At 35.2% G+C, this 25,851-nt stretch overlaps 1 protein-coding gene across 1 annotated transcript in view; it reads left to right on the top strand.

Annotated features, from left to right (window-relative positions):
* ANKS1B (ankyrin repeat and sterile alpha motif domain containing 1B) overlaps positions 1–25,851 on the top strand; it is a 407,322-nt gene that overhangs the window by 110,280 nt on the left and 271,191 nt on the right. The window contains exon 10 of the mRNA XM_059471865.1: positions 5,973–6,138. Coding sequence (XP_059327848.1) covers positions 5,973–6,138 — 166 coding nt within the window. The remainder of the gene's footprint in view (positions 1–5,972; positions 6,139–25,851) is intronic.

The following is a 25,851-nucleotide window of genomic DNA, read 5'->3' as shown; positions in this document are numbered from 1 at the left end:
GTTTCTGCTGCTGAGGTTAGCACTGCATTCATTATGCTCACAATTTACCCATGTCTTCACACATTTATAGTTTAGGCTATATTAGTGAGCTTTGTGTTGTAAGGCATTGTAGGAACCTTTAGCTTTCAGGGATTTAAGTCTGTACAGCTTTTGTATGAACTTCTAAATTTGAAAAGGGGATTTTTGAAATTATGCATTGGAAAAAGAGGGAAAAAAAACCCTATATTTGGGGTGTTATATAAATAAGGCTCAGTTTTTCGTACATAAAGTTTGAAAAAGCAAATCTAAATTTTGAATGGTTTTTGAAAAGCTAAGCATGATATTTACATTTCTAACTAAAAAGGAAAACAACTCTAACACGCTTTTTAAAATTGATGTTTTTCTCAGCTCTGTGGAAGTCTTTCTGAAACTTAATAAGGCTGTTTCAGGTTTTTGAAGGGAATTAAGTATTTCAGTTAACTCTGTACATGTATTATTCTGACAACTGCAAACCTGCAATTTCAGATGTTTGCTGAAAGAGTAAAATCTTTTAAAATCCTTGCTAGAAATACTTTGTGCAGACCAGAGTAGATCCTCCGGTATCATTACCTTTAAATGAGATTATTGGTGATTTTCCAGATTCTCTAATATATCATGAACCTTATTATATGTTCTATGACAAATTACACATTCAAGTGTTTCTAGCTGTCATAATAATGAACATTTATGATAGTTTGACTCATGAGAAATTATTCTAATTGTGTGATACTATGAAACTTGCTTTGGTTAAATTATTAGTAATAGATAAATGTGTTTTTACTAGCCATAAATTATAGTACTATTCCTGATATATTTGACTGGAAAGGCAGTCAAAATAAATATTTCACCATCTACTTTGGGTTTTGGATTGTTGTGACATAGGAAATACTTTCAGTTGTTTTTGCTTAGTACATTATTGTGGCAAACTCGTGCAATGCCATTCAGGTTCCCACATTTCCCTTTCCACCTTGCTGCATGTCAGAAAAATGTTCTAATTATCTTGAGTCACTGGTCAGGACTTCTTTCTTGCTTGAATTCTTGATTCCTCTCAGCAACCTTCAGTTACTTATCATTAATATTTCAGTGTGAAGTGTCCCAATCCAACAAGGTTATATATCAGTCTGTTTACAAATGTCAAGAAGTCTGCAAGTACACTCCGATTAGATGTAAGGAAAATATTTTTTCCAGTGAGGATGGTGAATCATTGGAATAGTTTGCCCAGGGAGGAGGTAGATGCTCATCCCTGGAAACATTCAAGGTCAGGGGCTCTGAGCAGCCTGGTCTACGTTAAGATACCCCTCCCCATAGCAAGGGATTTGACTACATGACCTTTAAAGGTGCCTTCCAACCCAAACCATTCCATAATTACATGACATACATAATTACATGACATACATAATTACATGACATACATAATTACATGACATAAATGCAGTATTCATTGCTCACTCTCAGGATAATCAGGAGCTTTGGGTTGATGGAGCATATAAGTTCAGTAACTCTCCAAAGTTTCATCAATAGAGTGTCATAGTAGTCTTCTGAGGAGCAGCTGGGCAGAATTGATCATACTAAGATAGAGGGACAGCCACCTGGATTCTAGATGCTGGTTCTCTGGCCTTCAGCAAGCCAGAGGAGACAGCACAATACCATGGTGGATCTCAAGGGGTATGTCAGAATTTAATAGCTGTTCTTCACTATCTATATAAGTGAAAAAGATATTTCTAAAGGTGGCAGATGCATTGCATTCTTCCTTTCCGTTTTTCCCAGATTATTTCTACTTTAAGAGAAGAGTCATGTGTGACCCTGCTGTGTTGTCCTATGTTCCAGGGAAGTAATAAAGCTTCAAGTGACTTGATTTTTATAGAAAAGGTTATTGACAGAATGAAAAGAATTCTGTATAGTACAAATTCTATCTTGTCAGTGTGTCAGTTTAGATTAGGTGCCTCCTGAGCCTCTATCATTCTATTCATAGGTCATACAAACACAAACTTGCATATACCTCAGCCCTTAGTCATACCTCATTCACTTTGATTCTTAAAGGGAAGACTATATAGAAGGCAGAAGCAAGGGAAGCTAGACACCTGGAAAAATGTGGAAAAAAAAGGTCCAACTCAACATCATGTAGTTCTTGAAGATTTAGTCATATTATGGCACATTGTTTCACAATTGTGTATAACCCTTTGCAATGGCCAAAAATAGATATTTTAGGAAAAATTTCATTCCCACTGATTAACAATCTCTTACTCCTGTGCAGGTTTCAGATAGTGTATCATAGATATTCTACTTTCAAACTTATGCTCAGAGGAGGCACAGCTGACTGCAGGCCTATGAATAAGGGCCACAGTGTGTCCCTGGCATGTGCTCTGCAACATCAGTGTCACATTACTGTTTCTTTCTACAAGACAAATATCTAATTTACATAGATCAGTATGGGTGGCTGTGGTGGCTGTTCTCTAGTGATTTCCCACTAGAGTGACTCACTCACTCTCCATGTTGGGTTTTTTTTACTTCTATTGTGTATGTATTTTTGTCCTTTCCAGAAAAAAAAAAAAAAAAACCAAAAAAACAAAAAACTCTACTTATTTTAATTTGCTAGAAGCCCAGCACATTATTTTTGTGAAGTTATAATTTCAAATAAGGATAAATTCTGTCTTGATGTTGGTGGTCAGTTATATGTCTCATGTTCAGCAACTTGGAGTGGTTAATAGAAATTTGAGATTGGATGATCTCTATTTCAAAAACAAAAATTAGACTCTGATTTTGATTTCAGGACTAAAGATAAAGGAAAAGTATTTGTAGGATTTTTTATTATGAAATTGATAATAACTTGGGCATGTAGAATTACTGTAGTTACCTGTTGCAGTTGGTTTTGTTTGAGAGCTTTTAAGAAAAGATCAGAATCACATTGCTTCGCACCTGGTACTTAGAATCTTAAAATATCTGCTAACATTTAAGTTGGTGGATTAGTTTAGATCTTAGAAATTTCTAGAAATGCTCAGTACCAGCAGAATGGAGAACATTTTGCAGCAACTAGAAGACTTTACAATGTCAGTGATGAGAAATTTTCTTTTTTCTTTTTGGTGCATAAGCACCTTTTCATAAAGGTTTATCATCTTCACTTAATGGGTTGATAGAATTTCTGGCTTTCTAAAGTATTAACAATCCTTTTTTGGCTCTAACTCATTTAACTTCTGCTGGACATACTATTATTATATTTTATTTTTTAGAGAGATAATTAGGAAGACTTTAATTGCTGGTAGTTTACATTCTGACAATTTTCTGAGTAATCCCATCATTTTTATTTATTCTTCTCTGACATTTATGTTCATGCAATGTTAATTACAGAATGTTGAATAACATTCAGAAAATCAAACTGAATGTTAAGAGCAATTAGTAAAGGAGTAGAGTACGAAAAAATCATTATGTCAGTATGACTGCTTGCTGAGCCCTCATCTTGAATGAGGAACTCTGAGAAAATGTCATCCCTGTCACATCATTGAAAACTGAGAGGATGAAGGGTGACAGAGATGGGCAAAATCCTGGAACAGCTGGGTAAGTAGGCTAGTATTTCTCATTCCCTAAAGGAGAGGACGTGGCAAGTGCATATGTCCGTGATATCACAAGGAGAGGATAAGTAAAGAACAACCCTGTATTGCCATCCAAAGTATAAAGCAGCAATGTCAAACTTGGTGAGGTAGCTAAAAACAAAATGGAGGCATGCAAACTATGAAAGGGGACGTGTGCTCTAAAGCAACTTGAGAAGGCAATTCTAGAAAGTTGGATTGGTACACAAAGTCAGCACTTTTTGACTATGAAGGGTTAGACCCACAAGGTGTTGCAGAAGGAGAAGCAGTTACTTCATGCTTGACCTAATCTCAGGTTGGTTTCACTGTTCTCTAAATCAGCACTGCTGTCTGCCTTCACACACAGAATGTTGGGTGACACAAAGTATGATCCAAAGTCTGTTCCAATGTTTGGTGTATCAACTTTTATTTTATTTTTTTTTAATGCAGCTGAATTCAGGCACTGAACAGAATTTCCCTTTGGTGTTTTGTGACAATTTTAAGGCTGCAGTATTTCTTTGTGGGCTTCTCTAGGCAGATTTAAGATAATTAGGGTTTTGGCATTCTGACTTAAACGCATGTTTCTGGAAGAGTACAAGGATTAAATTCAAGTCTCCTGTTTTAGTCATTGCTTTGGTAAATAAATTTTTGCCTCTGCCTTTTTACAGCGGACTTAAATGGATGGACTAAAATTTCTTTTTTTTCAAGGTTGGAAGGATTTCTTCTCTTGTCCTGCAGTTGCACTTCAACTGCTTCAATGCCTCTGTGTAATTTTCTATTAACTTCATTTAAGGAATGAAGTGGCTTAAGTTAATAAAGTTACATTTGGAGCTGCAGGAAACCTACTTGCAAAATTTTGAACTCTTTATAATGTCTACTACCTGAAACTAGTTATTAATAGTCTATATATGTGAGATTACTAATACTGAGAGCTCATAATCTGACTAGGTAGAAACTGGAAAGGTAGAAACAGGTAGAGATACAATCTCATTCCTCATTTAGATATGTTTTTTGAATGCTGACCACCAATTTTGTATTGTTTTCTGGTGCATACTAATTTTTTTTAATTACAAATGCATCTTAGTATTCAATTTATTATTTACTTCTTATATTTATTTTTTTATTATTATTCTCTTTATTTTATTTGTATTATTTTTCCCCTGATTGCTGTTTTCAGTGTTCATTTTCAAATTCTTTGTGAATTTAACATGAGATTTAAATCTGTCTCTACTGAAGTCATCAATTAATTTGAAGTGAAGCTGCTCTTGGTGTCATCCTAACCCTATCCTTCAAGAGGCCTTGAATTATTGCCAAGCTACGAACTTCCATAAAGATAAAATGACCACAATGACCAGGAAAAAAACCCAAAAAACTAAGAGTCATGTAATTATATGCTAACAGTATAAATCATTTATCCAAAAAGGTGCTGTTTCCTACAGCCACAGCTTACCTTAGGTAATAGAAGTTCTTGGTGAAGAAATTGTTACTCCACATTTTGTTTTAGGCATCATGTTCTTCAATCCTTTTCTTAGTAGGGCTATGATAATATCTAACTGTCAGGGTGCTTTCCTGCCCTTTGCCTTTTGTTATATCAGATTTGATTTGTGTCTGATGCTTGACTTTCAGAGACATCCGTATGTCCAATGTAAGAAAGATGTGGAAATATGTCTTTGCCCATGAAATTGCTTTCTGCTGGGATTAAAAAAAATAAATTTCTGTTAAAACAGGGTGTTATCTTCTTATTCATGGTTGAAACTAGAAACAGTCTGCTTGATTGGATTACTGTACCAATAAAACTTCTAATTCCTTTTTTCCTCCTCCCTCAACATTTGCTAATCAGTAGAATTTGCTTACATGTCGCTGTTATGGGACCTTTTGTCATTATTTTGCTCAAATGTAGAGCAGTAATTCATCTTCATTCACAGCCTGGGATCCTGCCATCCATATGTACAAGGCATATTTTAAGTTTTCTTATATGTAATATAAATATTTTGTAAAACCATCCCTGAAGAGTATGTAATTGTAGTGGTTAATGTAATTGTTGCTCTCATGAGATACAATTAAAAAAGAAAATGAGACATCCCCTGAATTACAAGCTCGCAAAACAGGTACTGCAAAAGCTCTAATCCAGTTTTCATTAAATAAAAGTTTGATGAATGAAGTTCTTCTGTAAACTGAAAAAGAACTGTATTATACAAAAATTTAAAGAAGTAAATGTTCTCTTCTAGCATGCAAGTAATTCTTCTGGTCTGTTACAGTTTGGATTTCAGTAGAATGTGGTATTTAATTTGCTGAATTTTACACCCTGCTAGCCAGAGTTATTGAGCCTGGTCTTTTTCCTGTTTCATCTGAGAAATATCTCTCTTACCAACTTAAATTTTTGCATTTCAGGAATCCTATTCAAAGAAGAGAGGTTACGCACTGGAAGCAGTACCTTCTGTACCCCTGGATGCAGTTCCTTCAGAAAATGACAGCAGTCTTTGTGATTCCATAGACGTAGCAGTGACCAAAAAGCCTTGTTCCCTAGAGATAGCAAGAGTTCCTTCCTCAAGACCAGGTAAATCACCAAATTATCATTTACACAGTCATTGGTGTAAGTGTTAATCTATAGAATATGTAGATTTATGTTTTTAAGCATGCAGTTCTCTGTTTATCACAGTGTGATTATAGTCTTCTATTAGCTACTATAAGAGCTTCACATCAGAATAAAGATTAATAGCAAAATTTGTAGAAGTGAAAACAAAGCAGATGTTTAAGTATTTTACTAGATAAATACAAGGTTGCAAAACGCCAAATTAGAAAGGGTTTCTTGTAGACAAGCATTTTGCCGTAATCCTTTAACCAACCTGCTTCTTTTTTTTCTAAGTACCCCTTGGCAACAACATTATGGAACTACTTCAAAATTCAAAGTACTCTGCATTTTCATGTTACACGAAAGTATATCTGATCAATTTTTGAAAGTTAAATAGTGAATGAGAATTAAGAGACTATTAAATATTAAATGACAGTTTGACAGACTGCTGTTTGTGTTATATATAAAGTTTGAACCGCAGTGAGTTAAAATAGTTAAAAACTAATAGAATTATGCTAAGTCAGATATTATCTGTAAGTATGATATTATCTGTCAGACTTGTGCATATGTTCTCCAAAATTATATGATCTCTTCCATTACCCTTGTTTGAACTCTTCATTAGTCACCACCTGGTACAGGAATTTCAGAATTTAGTCATTTTGCTCTAAGTAATTGGACTGAGAGTCTGCTGTGACAAATGACAGTTCTCAGCAGCAGAGACCTATTTGAAACAGGCAATTGACTTTCCGACCTGTGTGATCTTGATTAGGAATCATGATTTGGGTATTGTACGGGGATGACAGATGATTGTTGACTAACATCGTGCTACTGCTCTGGTCTGTGTAAGGGGAAGCACCTTCTTGATTTCACAGCTGTACTAATACTGAAGGAGTGCCAGAGCTGTGTTAGGCATAGTGTATGAGGGCCAGATAGCAAGGTACAGCTTTGGAGTGTGTAAGGTAAGGTGGAGTGGATCGTAGTTCCTACCTCTCTTTTAAATTTGGGCTAAAGACTTGCTGGAACCTGAATTATAAGCAGCAGTCTAGGGTGTCACAAAATAGGATAGCATCTTTGTGGCATAGTTGCACAGAATGGACCAGAATCTGTCTTGAACATCAGCATGGCTACTTGCTTCGACTACTTGTTTCTGACTTTGATGATTTTGGCTCTCATAGTCTGAAACAAAATTAGTCTGTGCAGGACAATATTGTGGGTTGCTTTTCAGTAGAGGAAGAAAATAGCAAATTATCTTTGTTTTTCACACTTCTACTTGAATAATTGCCATAAATATATTTATTGTAGTGGAAAGACTACCATACATATACCCAATAAATTGGTAGGGGGAGTTCATTACCTGTCTTCTTAATAATGGGGCTCAACAACAAATCTTCCCATTTTTTAAAACAAGATGGAGCTTTTACTGGTTAAAATACCAGCTTTGGAATTGTGCCGTCTGCTGAACATAAGCATTTCTCTTAGGCATAGTAAATCCATTAAGATCAGAATGAAACACAGATCCTATAAAGGACATTTTTATGTCTTATTCTGTAAATATGTTTTGTGTAAAATTTAAAATAGTGTGTGTCAGAGGCCTAGAGTATAACCAAGAAAGCTGTAGGACATTCATGAGGGCATGCATGATATTTAGAAGATCTAACAGATCCATGAGTTGACAATGCAAATGTACTGTAATTCCTTCTGTTAATTTTCCATATACCACTATGATATTTTCCTCTTGGCATTTCATTGGGAACAACATTCGGCTGTATAGGAAAATGTAGTTTTATTTTAAGCTATAAATGTAGAAGCTATCTAACTGGCCTTGCTTGCAAGCCATATCTGGAATCATGTTAGCTCTTATCTTATACTAGAAATGGACCAATTTAAATAAATCTTATAATAAATAAATCTAATAATAAATCTCAGTTATAAGGAATTTACCACTAGGTGTAATTGTATGCAAAGTCGTCCTGCCACTTTAGGTTGTATAGATTTATTGCTTGAATAAGTTACATATTATTATAGATCATTTATTTTAAATAAATACCTAATTCTGCATGGCTTTTTCCTGAATTTCCCTCAGTTTTTGCGTCACTGAGACATGCCAACTTTTGGAATGCTGTTTCAAATTTCTGTATTATGTGATATGTAGGGTTCTGAGGAGAAAAAACAGATGGGTCTGTAGTTCTCCTGAGTCTTGTTGTTGAACTGGTAGGGAATCACAGAGGATGAGAACTCCATGCAACAAATGGTAAAGGCTTCTTTGTTTTCAGGGAGAAAAACTGAATAGAAAGAAAATAAAAGTAGTCATAAAGTTGGTTATCTTTACTTCTGAAACCCTACTTTGTGTGACTTTTATGTCTGTTTGCAAGAAATTAGGTTTATATAGGAAGAGGAACAGTTACATTTGTTTATGATCACAGTTAAAGCAATTGCTTCTAATTAGCCCAGATTTAAGAGTAAGAAAGACTGTGTGTCTCAGTCCAAGTTAAACTGTTCTTTTTTCCTGTGATAGAGTAATAGGACAAGTTTGGCAGAAATAATTTCTCATAATTTCTACATTTAAACTAGTAGTTAACACATGATAGGAATATTCTGAAATATTGTGCTCTTTGAGAACATTCTTTCTGTTAAGTAAAATATAAATTTGGGGTTAAAATTGCATAGATCCATCCCATAAAATGAATATAAAATAGTGATTCATTAATCAATCTGACTGATTCTTCTGTTGGCTATTGTCCTGTTGGATATGTACTGTATCCAACAGTATCAATATTCCTTAAACTAGGCGTTTCTGCTGCTCATTTTAATTTTTACACTGCTCTTCTGTTTAAAAAATTCCCATGACATATCTAATCATGAAAAATAGTCATGAAATTTTATTAGTTCATAAGCCATGCATTAGTATTTTCCTTTTGCTTTTGGGAATGTAATGAAATTTTGTGAACTATAGGAACAAATAATCTTGGAGAAGGTGTAAATGAATTTAAAAAGATGTTTGTGAATTTAGTGTGGTTTTGGTCACTTATATAGAGTCCAGAATACTGATTAAGGTGTTGGGGCTGCTTTGGGGCTCAGATGTTAAAGACCCTTACAGACTTGTACCCTTAGGAGCTTAGACATTCTGTACCACAATCCATCCTTGCACTCATTTTATTTAGGAGAAATATTGAATGAAATCTGAGATACATTATGGAATAAATGCTAATTACTTTTAGTCGTAGTTAAGTGCATGTCCCTACCCAATAGGGAGATTTATATCTCTCTGAGTCTGCTTTTACCACTTCTACTGCAGAAACTCCCTATGAGTGACACCAGGTGACAGTTCACATGTTAAATTTTCAATAGTAGTGAGTGATGGCCAGTAATAATTAAACTATTTTTAGATCTCCTTGAGTATCATCAGGAAATAGAACTTTTCAAACTCTGTTTGTCCCAAATAACTTGTGGAAGAAAAATACAACCACCTTCCTTGGGAAATTTGTTCTGTCTATGCAGATTAACAAAAGTTTTAATAAAGCATCTCAATGACAAGAGGCATTTTTCTATGCCAACTGCATGAGAATCATCATTAGATAAGAGAATTGTAGTTCAAGAACCTTTTATGTTTCGTTATGTTACTTAGCTGTGGCTGCAGGTCTGGGACACCTTAGTGAGCCATCTTCAACTCTAAAAACAGCTGAGCTGTGGCAAAGCAGAACTCAGTGTGGGCTGCAAAATCCAGCTGAGAAATAAGGTGAATACTATGGGGCTTCACTTGTGCTGAGCTCTCAGCCACTGCACAGCCAGCAATTCCCAAGGCAGTAATTTTAAAGATAGCTCTTGTACAACTACTCTACCTGGCTATATCAAATGTATGGATTCTGTCAGGAATAAAAATTGTCCTTAGATATGTGATGTGTTGCCAGTTGCCTATAGCAAGCAAACACAAGGCAAGGAACTGAAACATAAAGAAAGAGATAGCAACTATTCTGCTCCTTTGCCCAGATGAGGGTACTTTGAATAAATCTTGCTGTTGTCAGTCAGGATGTTTTTGTTATCTGAAGAAATTGCTTGGTTTGTCCTTAAATGCCAATGACTCCTCAGGAGGACCAGGCAGTTAATAAATATGTAATTAATCATACCTTCTTTTTATAGCCTCATAATTACAACAGGCAAATTAATAAAAAGTAGTTGACAATGAATTAATACAATCTACTAAACTGTCCCCAAGCTGGCCAGTTCTTTGCACTATTAGAGTTGGTTTGTTTGTTTTTTTTTTTTGCTTTCTCAGCCTGGCATCCCTCTCCTGTCATTACAATGAAAATGAACCTGAAATCTTGTCAGTGTGTCATATCACCTCAGCTGTATAACACTGTATCAGCAGTCTCACACAGATATCTAGGAGACTATTCTCCAGCAACCTGAATAGAAAAAAGAGCCTTGCTGTGATAACATTTTTATCAACATTAAAATATGTCCTCTACTTAGTTTCAAAATCATCAAATACTTTATTTGGTAAATAAAGTTCTATTTGTCAGATCATCAGTTTCTGTTTGACTTCAGTAATCCTGAATATTTGCACACTTCAGTTTTCCAGATTGAGACCAAGATCCCAAATACATATTTTCTAACTTGATTAATTTATACCTTCAGTTTTGTGCAGTTAGTTTCTAGTTATAAGCAAATCAGTGAAAAGTGGCCACAAGAAGGAACCATCACACTGCCAGATATAAAAAATTGTCTGGATGAATAGAAGTTCAAGAGTGTAGCTTTAGTCATCGATGCTTCACCACTTTGAAACTCCAATTGATCTGAAGGGTCAGACACAAACCTTTCTGAAAGCCACTCACACTTGAATTGCTTCGAGCAGGACTGCTAATAGAGCTGTGTTTCATTTCGGTATGCTTTTTAAACCAGAGATAGTAGGATATAGTGCTCTTAAACACATGACCTACAGTCTAACTCCCCAGCATTAAATACTTCCAAAGAAAGATATTTAATGATCAAGAAAGTCATCTTAGTTGTGTGGAAGAGCACAATAAAGGAGGCAGGGTAACATTTGGTCTAAACCAGCTGAAAATACTCTATGAAATTTAGCCTAATTTAACACAAATGTTTCTGAAACAACTGGCTGTTTCATGAAGGCTTTTGATATTGTGGTGCATATTCTAAATCATTACTACCTGCCTGCCATCAGTGCTGAATTTTCTAAGCAGCAGGGATGTGAACAGAGAACTTCAGAATGCTTATCAGGGCCATTAGAACTTACTAGTGCTTCAGAACCTGACATGACATCACAGCACCAGCCTGCCAGAGCTGAGCAAATGTTTCAACAACACTTTGGCACCTCATGTCATTCTTGGGGCTGTTCTGTGCAGGGCCATGAGTTGGACTTTGGTGATCTTGTTGACCCCTTCCAAGGAATTATTATCAGAATATTCTGTGATTCAGTGGTGCTATATGAGTGCTAATCAAATGTCCTTCTTGTTCTGTCTGTTACTCAAGGGGACATTATCTCCGAAGAGTGTAATTGGTCTGTGTGTTGAGCGAGAAGCAAGGAGCCACTCAGAGCTTTTCATTAGAGAACGCAGGGCATGGGAATTGTAACGTGAGCCCTGCATCCTTTTGGTGGAATTGGTGCACTGACATAAGAGGGTTGTGTTTCCATAACAACCTAATAGCTGAACAAATCTTAGGCAGCAAGCATTTTCTTCTCTAAGTAATTTTTTGCCTTAGAGAAATGCTCCCATTCTTAAATAAAGTTTCCCAGTTCTCAGGATGTTTTGCACGGTATAATCCCCCTTTACATCTAGCACAGAAAGAGTATCACAGGCCATGGAAAGAATGAGCAAGAAGTCCTCACAGTGCCCTGAAATTATGACAATACTCCCCTTAAAGGGAGAAAACTTAGATTCTAGTCCTTATGTAGTTCCTTTCAAGATAGATCTTCAAAATATCTGGGGGTTGTGCCTGTTGCTCCTCAAAGTCATCTGTATTAGAAACACTGATTTTTGTGGTAGATATTAAGAAGCTTCTTATTTCCAACTTCAGTGTATTCATGGCCAACTCCAGTCAAGATAGATATATCCTAAAATTCTGTCTTTGGGGCTCTCCAAGAACTCTTCTGAAATCAAATCTGGATTAAAGTATTTATACTAATGGAAGTGGTTTAACCTGAAAGCAGATACTTTTTTTTCCATTTAAATGTTATATTTAGTCCAAATGAAAATAGTTTGATTTTGCTGTTTATGTGCTTTTTAGTAAAATTTACTTCAAAGTAAAAATTGAAAATTAGCAAAATTTTTCAGCTGAACTTTTGATCAATAACTTAATAGTGAATTTTAATGTCAAGACCTATACATTGTTTTTCTCTCCTATTCTTTTCCTTACTTTAACCCATGTTTGAGCTAAATGGACACAATTTGGCTATTGTACAGAATGTATCAACTGACTTGTTTTAACAGGTAATTTACAGTGTTGTAAGGTTCACACTCAGAGTTTCAAGATACACGTCTTTGTCAGCACACAGTACCAGAAACTGAACCACCCTTCTCCTGACTTTCAATGGTGACACATTTTGTGTTTGTCATTCCAACTGCTGCAGGATATAGTGTACATTTATCAGAAGTGATTTTGTCTAGTACATGAATATGTGTTTACGGTTAAGATTTCGTTTCATGTGACTTTTTAATGAAAATCAAGAGAATGCTGATGGAAGAGTGAAATATACAATAGCTCTTCTATCTTGCATTTTGCTGGGTTTTTTCTTCAGTACATCTAGTTCTTTTTTAAGGATCCTTCAAAACCAGAAAAGGTTCCTGAAACTTATGCCTGGAGTATTTGCTGCTGTAGCTGTTTGTATAACAGAAATTACAATTTAATAATTTCTTTTAAGTTTTAAAGTATCTTCTGGCATTTTATAGTTCCTTTTAATTTTTTTAAGTACAAATATGAGAAGCTTTGGAGTTTTGTCTCATCATAATGATATTTTCATACCTGCTTTTTGTATGTCTTATATTATTTAATTAGGATGCTTTCTATTGACTTTTTAAGTACTGTATCTCCTAGAGGAGCACAGTTCACCTATGGTCTTGTGTTGGTCACTATTTTATTGACAGGGGTTATAGACCTGCTGGTCTCAATAACTGGGTCTTCAAGTGATCTGAGTCTCAGGCTGACATGTATTTTTAATGTCATTAGTGTTAGCACATGTTTTGATGCTGATTTCAGTTGACTTAGATTTTTACTGTGCACATCATCTTCCAAAAGAAGGTGCTTCATTAGAATTAGGAATTAGTCAATTAAGTATTGATATGACACTGGGAAAATGTCTCTTGTATTATGAGATGAAGAATGAGATACTATTTGTGAGAATATTGGCCTTCTGGTTTTGTCTGAAATCAGAAGTTGCCTCTCAAATTATCTGCTACACTGCTGTAGTTGGAAGTGGCTGTAGACTGGTCAGTGAGGTGTGTAGTTCTGATTTCTGCCCTGTTAACTACTTCCTTCAAATCCAGTTGTGACAACATATTGAAGCTGTGGTCCACCCTAGCTATATTTGGGTGGTGTTCAGGAGGTGAGACAGCCTGAAAATCCTTTCTACAGTGATGTTTGTTCCTAGGTTGTCCAGGTTTGGAGGTTTCTGGTATTAGCCAAGAAACAGGCCCAGGCGATCCGTATTCACTTTTTGAAGACAGATGCTGTCCCATATTCTTTCTTGAAATGTCTGTAGCCTGCTGTCAGTAGATATACCCACAGTGCACATCTCCCCTCCCTAATGTTTAAAGGAGAAAATATCCATTGTTTCAGTTTTCTGCACAATGTGGGAATTGGGGTTTTTTTGTTAGAAGTTATAAAGGGAGAGAAAAAAAATTAACTTTTGTTGTGCAAAATAAGCACCATTTTCATTAGGATTTGACCCTAATTATAAATGTATTAGTAGAGCAAATTAAGAGATGAGGGAAAATAAATTACAGACAGTTTCAGTAGCAGCTTTTCCTCTGGCTTCCCCTCTCGGCAGTCCTGGGCAGCATGAGATAAAGCCATAGATTCCTCTAACACAGCTGTTCCATTAGTTATTCTATTTTAAACAGTGAAATTTTGTATTTGGACAAACCTTTGTTATCATAAAACTGTCAAACTAATAACTAGAAAATTGAAATCATCCACTTTTGTCATCAAATGTGTGGCAGACTAACTCCAAATCACTAGGATAAAAATGAATTCTTTGCCGTGTTGGGAATAAAAGAATTCAGCTTTTTTTTTTTTGCTTTTTTTTTTCTTTTTCTTTCACTTCTTGACTTTTGAAAAAAATGGGAATTTTTCCTGCAGGGCTAAAATAAAACTTCACTGTCATAAACTGAGAAGTAGACAGTGGAACAGACAGAAGTATTCAGTGATGGCTGTTTCTAGAGTGCTTTCTTGGCTGACTCTTCCCCATTTAACTGGCAGCTTTCAGGATCCTGACAAAGAGCATGAAAGGAATGAGGTCTATATAGGCTTTTTGACGCTCCTTCTACTCATTGTAGATTTTCAGGATAAGGATGGTAAAACTGTTACCTTTTTTCCATTTGGGTAGTGCACTCTTATCATGCACATGTATTTGGAAGAATTCAGTATAAAATTTTCTTAACTTTCACCACTGCAACGACAGACCACTTGAATAAAGTTTATTAATCCAAATTTCCTTGTAGTATGTACCTCTATTCCAAAAACTTTACATTTTATTTTAAAAAACAAGGCTAAATAATAAGATCCAGTTTTTCTGAAATAATGCTAGTTTGCATGACCTGTGTCCCTTCCATTTATTATTAATGGTGATCCATATCAGCTATTCCCTTATTCCTGATCTCAGGCTGAAAACCTATAATGACCGAGGTTACTCCATTAGCTTCCTTTTAGTCTTAAATCTTATCAATATGCCAGGTACTATTAAGAGACAGCACCATTTCTTGAGATGAATTCTTGCCAGATCTTTTTGAAATCTTGGATACAAATTAGATATATTGATTAAAAATTTATAGCTTTAGTAGCTCTCATTTAACATTCATTTGGAATATTATCCTATAAGTTTCTGTTTGATATTTAGGGAAAATATTTTTCATCTCTCGGTTTATAATATTGTTGACCCTGCCACATTTCTAGAGTGATGTACCATAATTTTGTTTGTTCCATTGTCCATTTCCCCCACATTTTTATGACCTTGATGCAGCAGAAGTCATGTGAAGAAACAGCATTATTATCATAAAGGCTTCTTCAGAGTGCGTATGCACAGGAGACTGAATTGAGGTTGCACAATTGAGGTGTCAATTCTTATATATTGCAGCTCTAATGTACTTTCCATTAAAACCTTATCATCCCTCTAAAAGGTTTTTAGTATATAATTAGGATAATTGCTCCCCTGGATAGCATCTCTGATAATATCCTGAAGAATGAAATGTTATTCTTAAAAATACTCTGTCATATTTGAAGTTAACACACATGGGGGTGGTGATACCATGGGATCAGTTCATTATCAAAATACGTGCACTCTCCGCCCATCCATTATGTTCCAGTAAATGTTTATGTTGAAATAATTTCATTTTCCAAAGGACTAGCTTCCATTTTCTCTTCAAACACAAGGAAAAAGGCTTCTGCTCAGCATATGTTAAAATTTTTCTGATGTTTCTTTGGGTTTTATTATTATTCATTAAAATGCAGTTGAAAAAAATCAGCCCTCACAGGAGTTTTTGGCAATTTTTGCAAATGAGTGCTCATCAAAGTGTGTTCATTCTGACCAATGCTCAGTTTCATCCATCCTGGTGTGATTACTGTCTACAATGATCTCATTATACACTTGACTGCATGCTGTCAGACAAAAACCCTTTTTCAAATCAAAACAATAATTCAAAGGAACATAATTATTTTTGGCTGTTTTGCATTTTAAAGCCCGCATGAAAATATTGTTTAGCAGGATTTGAGTTTTTCTTTGTTAAATGAATATTAGTTGCGACATTCTTTGTAGTACTTTTGAGTTAGGGGTGGAATATATATAGACCACATAGAACATATTCCATTCTAGTCAGTAATAATACGCCTCAGAGTGCTGATGGGATTGTTTGATAATTGAGCAGATGTAAATGACAGTGCCTTTCATAAGTTGCAGTAACTTAATAGATAAATGGGAAATAATACTTCTGTTAAAGCATTAAATAAAATATTAATAAAAAGTATTAAGTAAAATACTTCTCACCAAATTGCTACTATTAGGAGTAATAGTAAAGCTTCATCTATTAATTTGTTTGCAGTTTACATGCATCTGGTACATTCTAGAGGAATATAAGTTTGAAATAGGTACAGCATTGCACATAGATCTTAATAGGTATATAGCTAATATTGCGTGTCTCCTGATGCGCCTGTGAATTTTCTGCCAACCTTACCCTGAATTTTCTACAAAGCTTTTTGGTTTGACTCTTACTCCATTTTAGAAGCTGGGAAGAACCACTTATCTTGAGCTCATAAGTTTTATCCTCTTATATTCAAAACTAGATACTGTGCTATTTTGCATGAAGTTGAGTCCTATAGTTTGAGAGATTCAATGCTCAAGAGCTAGTGCTTCACTTGAGTTATGTCTATAACGCAGTGCCATTCAAGTACTGTAAAAAAAGCTCAAGTGGTTTTCAGAAACACTGGAACTGCAATAGAGGTATGTGTTGGATCACACAAAGAACTCTGTCTTTTGTGGAAGATTAATTTCTCTGCTGTTTGGTCTCTTAATTTCAGATGGTAAATCTGCTCAGCTCTAAATGTTTAATCAATAGACACTGCAATGTACTTATCTTAGGGTACTCTAGACATTCTCAGCACTACCAATGCTCCTGATCTCTCCTGCTCCTTGTATAGTTTTTCCAGCTTTTTTGGTATTTTTGTATTGAAGATTGCAAGTTTAACACAGTTTATTAGGGAATGGTTTGTGACTTGCTGCAGATGGCAAGTAGATGTGTAGCGCAGTTTTTGTTATGTGATTACCTTTGATTTAGCTATTAGATTTAATTACCTGGGCAATCCCTTGTGTTTCTATGCCCCATATCAGGGATGTGGAAGATCAGGGGAACCCTAAGCATCAGACTATAATGAGTGACCATATCTGTATCACAGAACATGAAAATTCTATTCAAAGCTGGGTACATCCTGTGTGTATCCCAGCTCCATGCCAGACACCCCATACAGTAACTCTTCCCTTTACTCACCACCAAACAAACTAAAAAAGTTTTTCTGGTTCTTCTGACTGGCAATCTTTAGGAGAATTGATTTGCTGACTGACTGTGTCAAAATTGGAGTATTATATCATACAATCAACTGAATAGCCATGCTAATAATTTTATTTCAGCATTGGCCTGAATCAGATTTGAAATACTAGATTTTATTACTAAAAAAAAAAATACTATTTCCACTGTCTTAACCTCTCCAGTAAAAAAACCAACTGAAATGTTGTAGTTTTGTTAAAAGAATTAAGAGATTGTATTTAATACTTGAATATGTTTTAATGTGTTCCCCTGGGAATTCTTTCTAATAAGAATTATATGTTTTAAGAATTTTTAATAAACTTCTCTATTAACTTTGATATGTTTGGAAAGCATAAATCTTGGCACAGCTTGCTAAATTTTGTTTAAGTCAAAATATTTGTGACAATATTAAGCAACTTCTAAAATAAACCAATTTTTTTACATAATTAACAGATTTATTGGCTTTATTCAGTGTAATAAATGATTAAAAAATAGAAAAACATTGATTCCTAGTGAAGGTACTCAGTGTTGCATTAAAAAAAAATCCTCCTATTCTATTTGAAGCTAAATAAAACCCACTCATTTACTTCCATTTTCTCTGCTTCTGTCTCACTTTCTCTTTTGCTAGTCCTGATAGCAACATGTAGCTTGATGCCAAAAATTTTCTTCTCTTACTTTACAGAAATTTGATTCTTGTTCTTTTTATACCATTTTCTTTTTATGCCACCTCAAAAGAAAACTTGAAGTGTACAAGTCATGTAGGGTTTTGCTATCTATCAAAATAGGGTGGGAAAAGGTTTTTATTGCCAATCCACAAACATATAGATGCAGCGTATATTTAATAGTATCTAATAACAGAATAATTTGCTACTGCAATAGAATATCAAATTAGTCTTTTTCTCTTTTTTTTTCCCTGATATGCATTAAAATATCTCAGTTTTGGAAGAACTCATATGAAAGGATATGTTCACACCCAGCTGCTTTATGGTTATCAGAAAACAGAAAGTCTTCAGAAAGACCATTTCATATTTTGTGGCTCCAGAGCAGGATGTGTTCCTTCTGTAGTGCAGTATATCACTGTATACTGTGGTTGTAACTCTTCTGGATGATGACATTAAAAACAGCTGTTAGTGAGAATACTCCTTCCAGTCTAGCTCCAGTTCACCCCATGTCCTTTTTCTTTCAGAAACCATTCTCCTCATGATGTAAGATACATAATAAATAGTGCAGCACAATTAAAACCATTTTCTTACCCATAGGACTGGGATTGGCACTAATTTTTTATCCAAGAGTGTTTCCATTACTTTTCTGTCTATTTATATAGTACATTATGGTGAAAAGATATGAGAACTTCTGTGAATATTGTGTAAGTAAATTTTGAAAAAACTTTTTTCTAATCAATTATGTAAGTTGTCTTTCAGAGTTCTTCTCATCCAACCTGATATAACTGCAAGAAGAATTTGCTAGTGATCAATTTAACAGAAGTGTGTTCTTATGGAATAGTGACATTTGCAGTAGGAAGTTGTTACTGGTTAGAAGTTCCACCAGTAAGAGTGACAGGACTTGTGTGGGTCTCTTAGTTAAATTCTTACCTGCATTCCAGTGTGATTTAATTGTGATTCTTTGTTACATTTTATGAACTGTAAGGTACAGAAACTTAAAAATTCAAGCCATATTTTTCTCCATAAAACTTTACAAACTCCCAATTGTTTTACTTAATGATAATCCCTCCTTGTTTCTGCTCCACTGTGCTAGAATACTCCTTCTTGTCTAAATCTACTGATTTGGCTCTATATCAACCAAACAGGCCAAAGCTTCATGGTCTAAAAACTGAGATTTATTCATTTGCTGTCAATGGCAAATATAAATGGCTCTTCAATATATACAAAGTTTTATGCTAATTTTATCATTCCTCTGTATAGTTAACTGCAGCCCTTAAAAATTCCAACCGTCTATCTAAACTAGATATCTGTGGTCTCTATAATCAATGTAGTATGTTGTATTAGTGAGAAAACATAATAGGAAGAATTTTAAGAAATTTACAAAGCGAGCATATGGATCTTAGAGAACATAAAACCAAAATAGGAAGAGAAACCTGGGGTTTTAGCAAATTAAATATGCTGAAGTGTTGAGAAGATTCTAAACACTCAGAGAAGTTATGTAAGTCCTGCTTTGTCAGTCAGAAGGTAAGATTAATCATGTCTAAATGTATAACATTTTTATAATATATCTTTTTATCTGAATTGCAGGAGATAGAAAATAAATTAATGCAGGAATATTAGTAAAAGGGGTAGAATTTTAGTGTTTTTCAGGTGAAAATTATATGTACAAATGAAATATATAAAATCTGGCAAAAAAGTTTTGCAAACTAATCATAAAATGGAAAATTCAGAAATTAAAAATGCTATCAAATTTTTTGAAGTTTTGAGTTATTAGAAACTTTAATGCTATAGCGCCAAAAATTAGCTGGTTGAAAATTATCCACAGTATTTCCTTTCTCTTTCTCAATTCATCTGGACACTATCAGGGCAACATATTGGTCTATATAACTGGTCCACTCTGGTCCAGATGCTTTGGTGTCTCTTTCGAATTGAACAGTAAAGCCCATAAACGATCCTTGAATTCTTACTGTGTATTTGTAGTGTATTCTATCTGCTGGACAAGTTCTTTATGCCTAATGAATATAACTGTTACATGATCCAATATGCAATACATATTAACAAGATACTTCTTTCCTTGCGCATGTATATTAAATACAAAAATGTAAATTTTCGGGGTGAGAGTTGAGCTTCCTAAATCTCTCTGAACCTGCTTGAAAATTTAGATACTTTAAATAGGAATAACTGGATTGTGAAACATTTTAAGACATATCTGTGTCTTTGGTTTTAAAATATTTTGGTTAGCACTTTGACTTCAGTGTTCTGATGAAGAGCTTTATTAATTATGTGATACCTAGAAGAACTGAAAATATAGGTTTTTTCCAGTAATTGGCTTTCACTGTAGCTGTAGATAGATGTATATTGGGAGGTTTATCTTCAAGACTGCTAAAATATTTATTAACTGAGCTTCATCCCTGGGGTGTATGGCTATCATTGGCATTATTTAAATGATTTGAAAACACACACTCTCACCACCTTCTATAGTTTATTTTCTGAAATAAATGTAGCCTAATTCAGTAATCATCTGTTGCCTTTGTAAGGGTGGAGTATTTTTTCTGTGCACCACACTTTGGTTATTTTCTTTGGTTTATAGGAGAAGACTTATGAAATACTATGGCATGCATATGATCACATTCAGTGACCTCTCACTGATAAATTAGATTTAAAAACAAGCACAGAAATCCCCAATACCTACCATTCTTTTTTGAGTTTTTTTTTTTTTTTTTTTTACAAGACTATTAGGCATCCCGGTTTTTAGTTAATGGTTAAGATAACCAAAAATATTTTGGCACATGTGATTATACCATATGCTTTTCACCGAACTCCCAGAATTATGGTGCTTGTATGTTGAGACAGTGCAAATACAGAAATCTGTGAAATACCTGTCATTGACACGTGCAATCATTTCACTACAAACCTTTTAAATATGGAAAAGCCAACAAAAAAGCCATTACACAAAAATAAAAAAGGTAGATGACAACTGTGTGGTATTGTTTTTGAATGCTCAATTAGACATCAGCAGCTTGCAGAGGCAGGCTCAAAAGGTTACTCAGGAAATGGTGGAAATCACCCATCATCTCTCATTAGTATTTAATGAGATGTTTTTCCAGACAGTTGCCTGGTATTACAAGGGTTATGCAGGCTTGAAGCAATTCCAAAGTCTGTTTGTGCAGGTGGGTGATTAGAGAAAATAAAAACTTGATAATAGTCATACCCAACTCTCTTGGATGATGCAGAAACAACTAAACAAACCCCCTGCTGCCACTGGAATGCACTTCACTGGTAATTAATTCCAAATACAATCCTGAAATAACTGCCACATCCAAGACTAGACCAGTTATAGCTTCGAGTGCTTTCAACAAGACAGTTGCAGATATATATTTACAATTCTACTCAGAACAACAGTTATTCAGGGTTAAGTGTGTGGGAACCAAGCAAATTCAAAAGAGCAAATTCAAACAGTTGAGTGCAACCATTCTCCCTATGCATCCAATGTAGCTACCTACTGATTCTGTTATTCACTATTCCATCTGTTCTTTTGAAATGTCTCTGGTAATGTTTGTTCCTTGAAATCCTGAAATACACGGTTGTCCTTATCTGTGGCTTGTAGATTTATTCCATATTGAACAGTAATGTAGGAGAGAAGATTTGCTGTGAGGATTTAGTCAAGTAAAACAATTTTAAAGCTGAATCCTATGCAATGAGAAATTACTTAGTCCTGTTTGAGGCTACTCTGTAACATGAATGTTTTTGTTATCTCTCTGACAAAATAGGAGATTTTTTTTTTCTGGATTTCTGTATGAACTGCTTAATTTACTATATGCTATTGCTGTTACTCTTTGCAGTGGGTCCCCCACTTACAGGGGACAACGCATTTTTATCACGCATGCTGTCCAAGAAGTCTTACACATGGCATCTGTAGATAAAATCAGTGTGGTTCCTGCTATTTTATGACCTGCTCTGCTCAGTTTTGGGTTATATTAGTTCTTTCCTATTTTTGATGGCTTGGGCTCCTGCCTTGTAAATCTGCTCTTGCTAGAATTCAGCAGCCAAGAGTGATCCACAGAGAATGGACTGAGCCCGAGTGCTGTCCTCATACAAACACACATACTTTTACTGAAGTCTGTAGATTTGGATTTAGAATAATGGGTTGATTCTCCTTGCTCTGCCTTAGAAAGGGCTGTTAATGAGCCCTCTACAAAATTCAGGTCATCACTGGGCCAGAATTCTCTTTACCATGCAGAGTCAGATTCAGATGACTCTTCATGTGGGCCCGTGTCTCTCTCTTGCTTGTGGATCAAGCTCAAAGATTCCCTGAAGCAGAATCAGAAAAGTTTCTTGGTCTCCTCAGCATAAGAGTATCAGCATATTCCTGATAAAGCATCCCTATCTTTGATTATCATAGGAATCAGAAATTGCTGGTTTATCTATCACTCCAGTGAAATAAGTGGCAATTCTTTTTTTATTCCAGCTGTGAAGATTTTAGAAGTAGTAGATGACCATTCCCCCATTATCAGAGAGCATTAAAATCTGTTCCTAATGGTACCCCACATGATGGGACCTGCATTAATGTGTTAATTTCTTAACCAGTCAATTAAATTAGCCATTTTGGTGGCTCTGTTCTCTACAAGGAGATATACGTAAATTCAGTCACTGCAGACTGATCCTCCAGAATAAGTACTATTTCCATAATATCTTCTTTTTACTCTTCCAAGATTTCTATTGCGATTATGACTGCTTTCTGTCCAGGGCAGATCATTAGCATTACCCTGTTCTTTTTAGAGCTTTTTGCCTTCATGCAACATATTTGATGTTAAGAGGACATGTAACATATACAGACAAAGGCACTCCAACTTTTTTTCCAAAGACAGATCCAAACCCATAGAAATTGCCAGACTAGATAAGAGTTTTATAATAGTCTAGCAAATTGAGTCTGCTATAATTGATCAAATTTAGGTCTGTCTTGTTACCATACTAAAACTCATTTTGAGCCCAGATGGCACTGAGCTATCTGGACCTATATGCACATATTTGCCTTATCTCTGATGATGGGGTGTCCAAAACAGATGGAGGATTTTGACCCACATTCTCAAGTAGTTTGAAACAGTGCATGAAATATTCTACACTAAGCAGAGCTTAAGGAAACTATTGCTAATACTAGTGTACCTTTGGATTTGTTGTCCATTTATGTGTGCATGTGTTTCTCTATATATTTATGTGTATGTGTGTTCATGCACATTCATTTTCTACCCTTGTCTTTTTTCTCTCCCAGTTTTGCAGTGAACAAACCTGTCCAGGCCCTGTGTTTGTAGTATAAATTTCTACAAGGTCAAATGATTAGGCTTTGTGCTTTAAGTATTTTTGTTCATGCCTAATATTGTCTTTTTGGATGTTTTAGAATTTAGTGTGTGTATTTAAACACAGCATTAGGTGTGTAGTGTATAATCTAGTTCTGGGCTATTACTAGTCCATACCTCTAAAGTGAAATACACTTCCATTTTTATAGCAGATTGTAAATCTGAGATTATAGTATTTAAGTGACTCCACAAATAGTTGGAATATGGAAATAAAATAGGTGGTGTATACATTTGCATTTTGGCTCAGGGCACTGGATGTGAATATGAAATAGATCAGCATTTGCAGTTACTATTATTTTCTTCAGTTACAGGCCAGCTTTGGAGCACATAAACCAGATTTCTTCTGGATGTGTTGCTCCCTTTTAGGGGGGCACCAAAAGCACAGGGTCCTTCTGGACGCTGGAAGTTGTGAGGAACATGTATGGGGGTGTTTGGTAGAATAAATAAGTTGCTAGATAGTGCTGAAAGTTCAAACCCACATATAATCTAAATGGAGTGTCATGCAGAACAACTGCTTTTGATCTGCTGATCCATTGCCATTACACTGAGTTGTAGAAATAACTGATATAATAACTAATACAGACATAACTGTAAATTTTGATAAGGATGCTAGCATGTTTCTGCAATGAAAGTAGAAAACTAGATTAACTGTGTGTTCCATTTTAAAGATTTATTTCTGAGGTGAAATCTAATTAGAACTATATTTCTGGAACATGGCTGTGTCTGGTTTCTGATATTTTGCTTGCTGGGATGCAGGAAGTGTTCTGGTTGGTGTACTTAGTCTTGCCTGATAGTTAATATTGTGGCTTTGTATACACATAATGCCTTTTCTTTGAATGCATTATGAGAAAAAATAATCCCTTAGAGAAGTTTCAGTGATGGTTTGTGGTTTGTCCTCACAGCACATACATAGTGGGATGAAAATGTCAATGAAGCACTTGTTGAACTCCAGTGTTATGGCCTCTTATTATCCATGAGGGCCTTTTTCTCTGTGCAGTGCTCCCTGAGAAAAAATACATGTGAAACCAATGAGTGATGTCACACAGCACAGCAAAAGGCAAAATTTCCTGTATATGGCTTTTTTTTTTAACCATCTCAGTTAAACAGTTGACATTTTTGGTTTTGTCTGACATTTTAGAAGACAGCTGTAGAAAAATGTCTTAGTTTGCTCTTACAATATACTAAAAGACCACATTCATGCATTTTCCTTGTTCTATTCTATTTCCTTTGCCCTGAAATAAAGAAAATGGAGAATGTCAAGTCCTCAGTAAGCATTTAGGCATTTTCAAAAATCAGAATAAGCTCGAATTACATAGACCTTGTGACAATGTCTCATGTGTGATGGAGGAAGGAAGGAGTATTGTTAGAGCATGCTGCAGTTCATTAGTTTTTAGCTGCTAGATGATCCCTGGAGCCTGATGTTATGTGACTTACACAGAAACATCTAGATTATTGCAATGTGAGCCAGGAACTGGAAGGGAATGACAGTTGGCAACTACTTCCCTGTTGTCCCCATCTGTAGCACCTATCAGAAATTCAGCATGAGAGCTAATCTTTCCTGGGTAAATTTGGTAGTTTCTTAAGTTTCCAAGCTCTCTTTGCCATGAAATGTTTTTCTGAAACTTGCAGTGTTGCCATCATAGTTATCTGAAGGGGGAAAAAATTGCCTTAGTATTGTCACCAGGAAAATTTAAAAATCATTTTTATATTATTTAATTCCAAAGAAAATAAATTCCACGATACTCTTAATGAAACTATAAGTACTGTATACATAAACAGGTCCTACAAATTGGTTGCAGGAACTAATTTGATGGTGTTGTTCTGTCTCTGATGGAGCAGACCCAGGTAGTAAATCATTGTTGGTTGCCTAATGGGAACATCCTACTGTGAAAATAAACAGCTGTCCACAATAAAGAAATTGTTTACAAGAAATCATTACATGTCAGACACTTAGCCCCTTGAGAAAAAAGGAAAGGTGTGAAATACTGAACAGTTGGATGTTTTTCTGGGCTGTTTATTTTTAAAAAAAGAATTTATAGCTTCTTTTTGAAAAGGTTTGTTTTAGGCTGTAAAAACATAATTTTTTTTTTTTTGTACTGCTGCCTAATTTTGCTGGGAAAGAAAGTCTGCAACTAATCTTTTCTGAGGTTGCTGCATATTGTGTATATTGCTGAATTGGTTATGGTTGTATTCACACATTGTAGCCTGAGAATTTTTTCCCAGCTCTGCCTTGTGGGGCATGTAACAGCCCTGTTCCCCCTCCTGTATGTCTTCCAGTAAATTTTCTTTCCAAGAATGTCACTCACAGTCGATTCAATGCCACTCATGTGGCACATGTGAAGGGGGAAAACCTGGCCTTTAGTGAGCTACTACTGAACAGGGTCAACCAAAGAAGTCTTTCCTATGAAAAGACCAAAACCTTGCTCATGTAGCTTG

This window comes from Ammospiza nelsoni, chromosome 5 (genome assembly GCF_027579445.1).
Source record: "Ammospiza nelsoni isolate bAmmNel1 chromosome 5, bAmmNel1.pri, whole genome shotgun sequence".
NCBI classification, from domain to species: domain Eukaryota; kingdom Metazoa; phylum Chordata; class Aves; order Passeriformes; family Passerellidae; genus Ammospiza; species Ammospiza nelsoni.
This window is presented reverse-complemented; position numbering and strand designations above follow the sequence as displayed.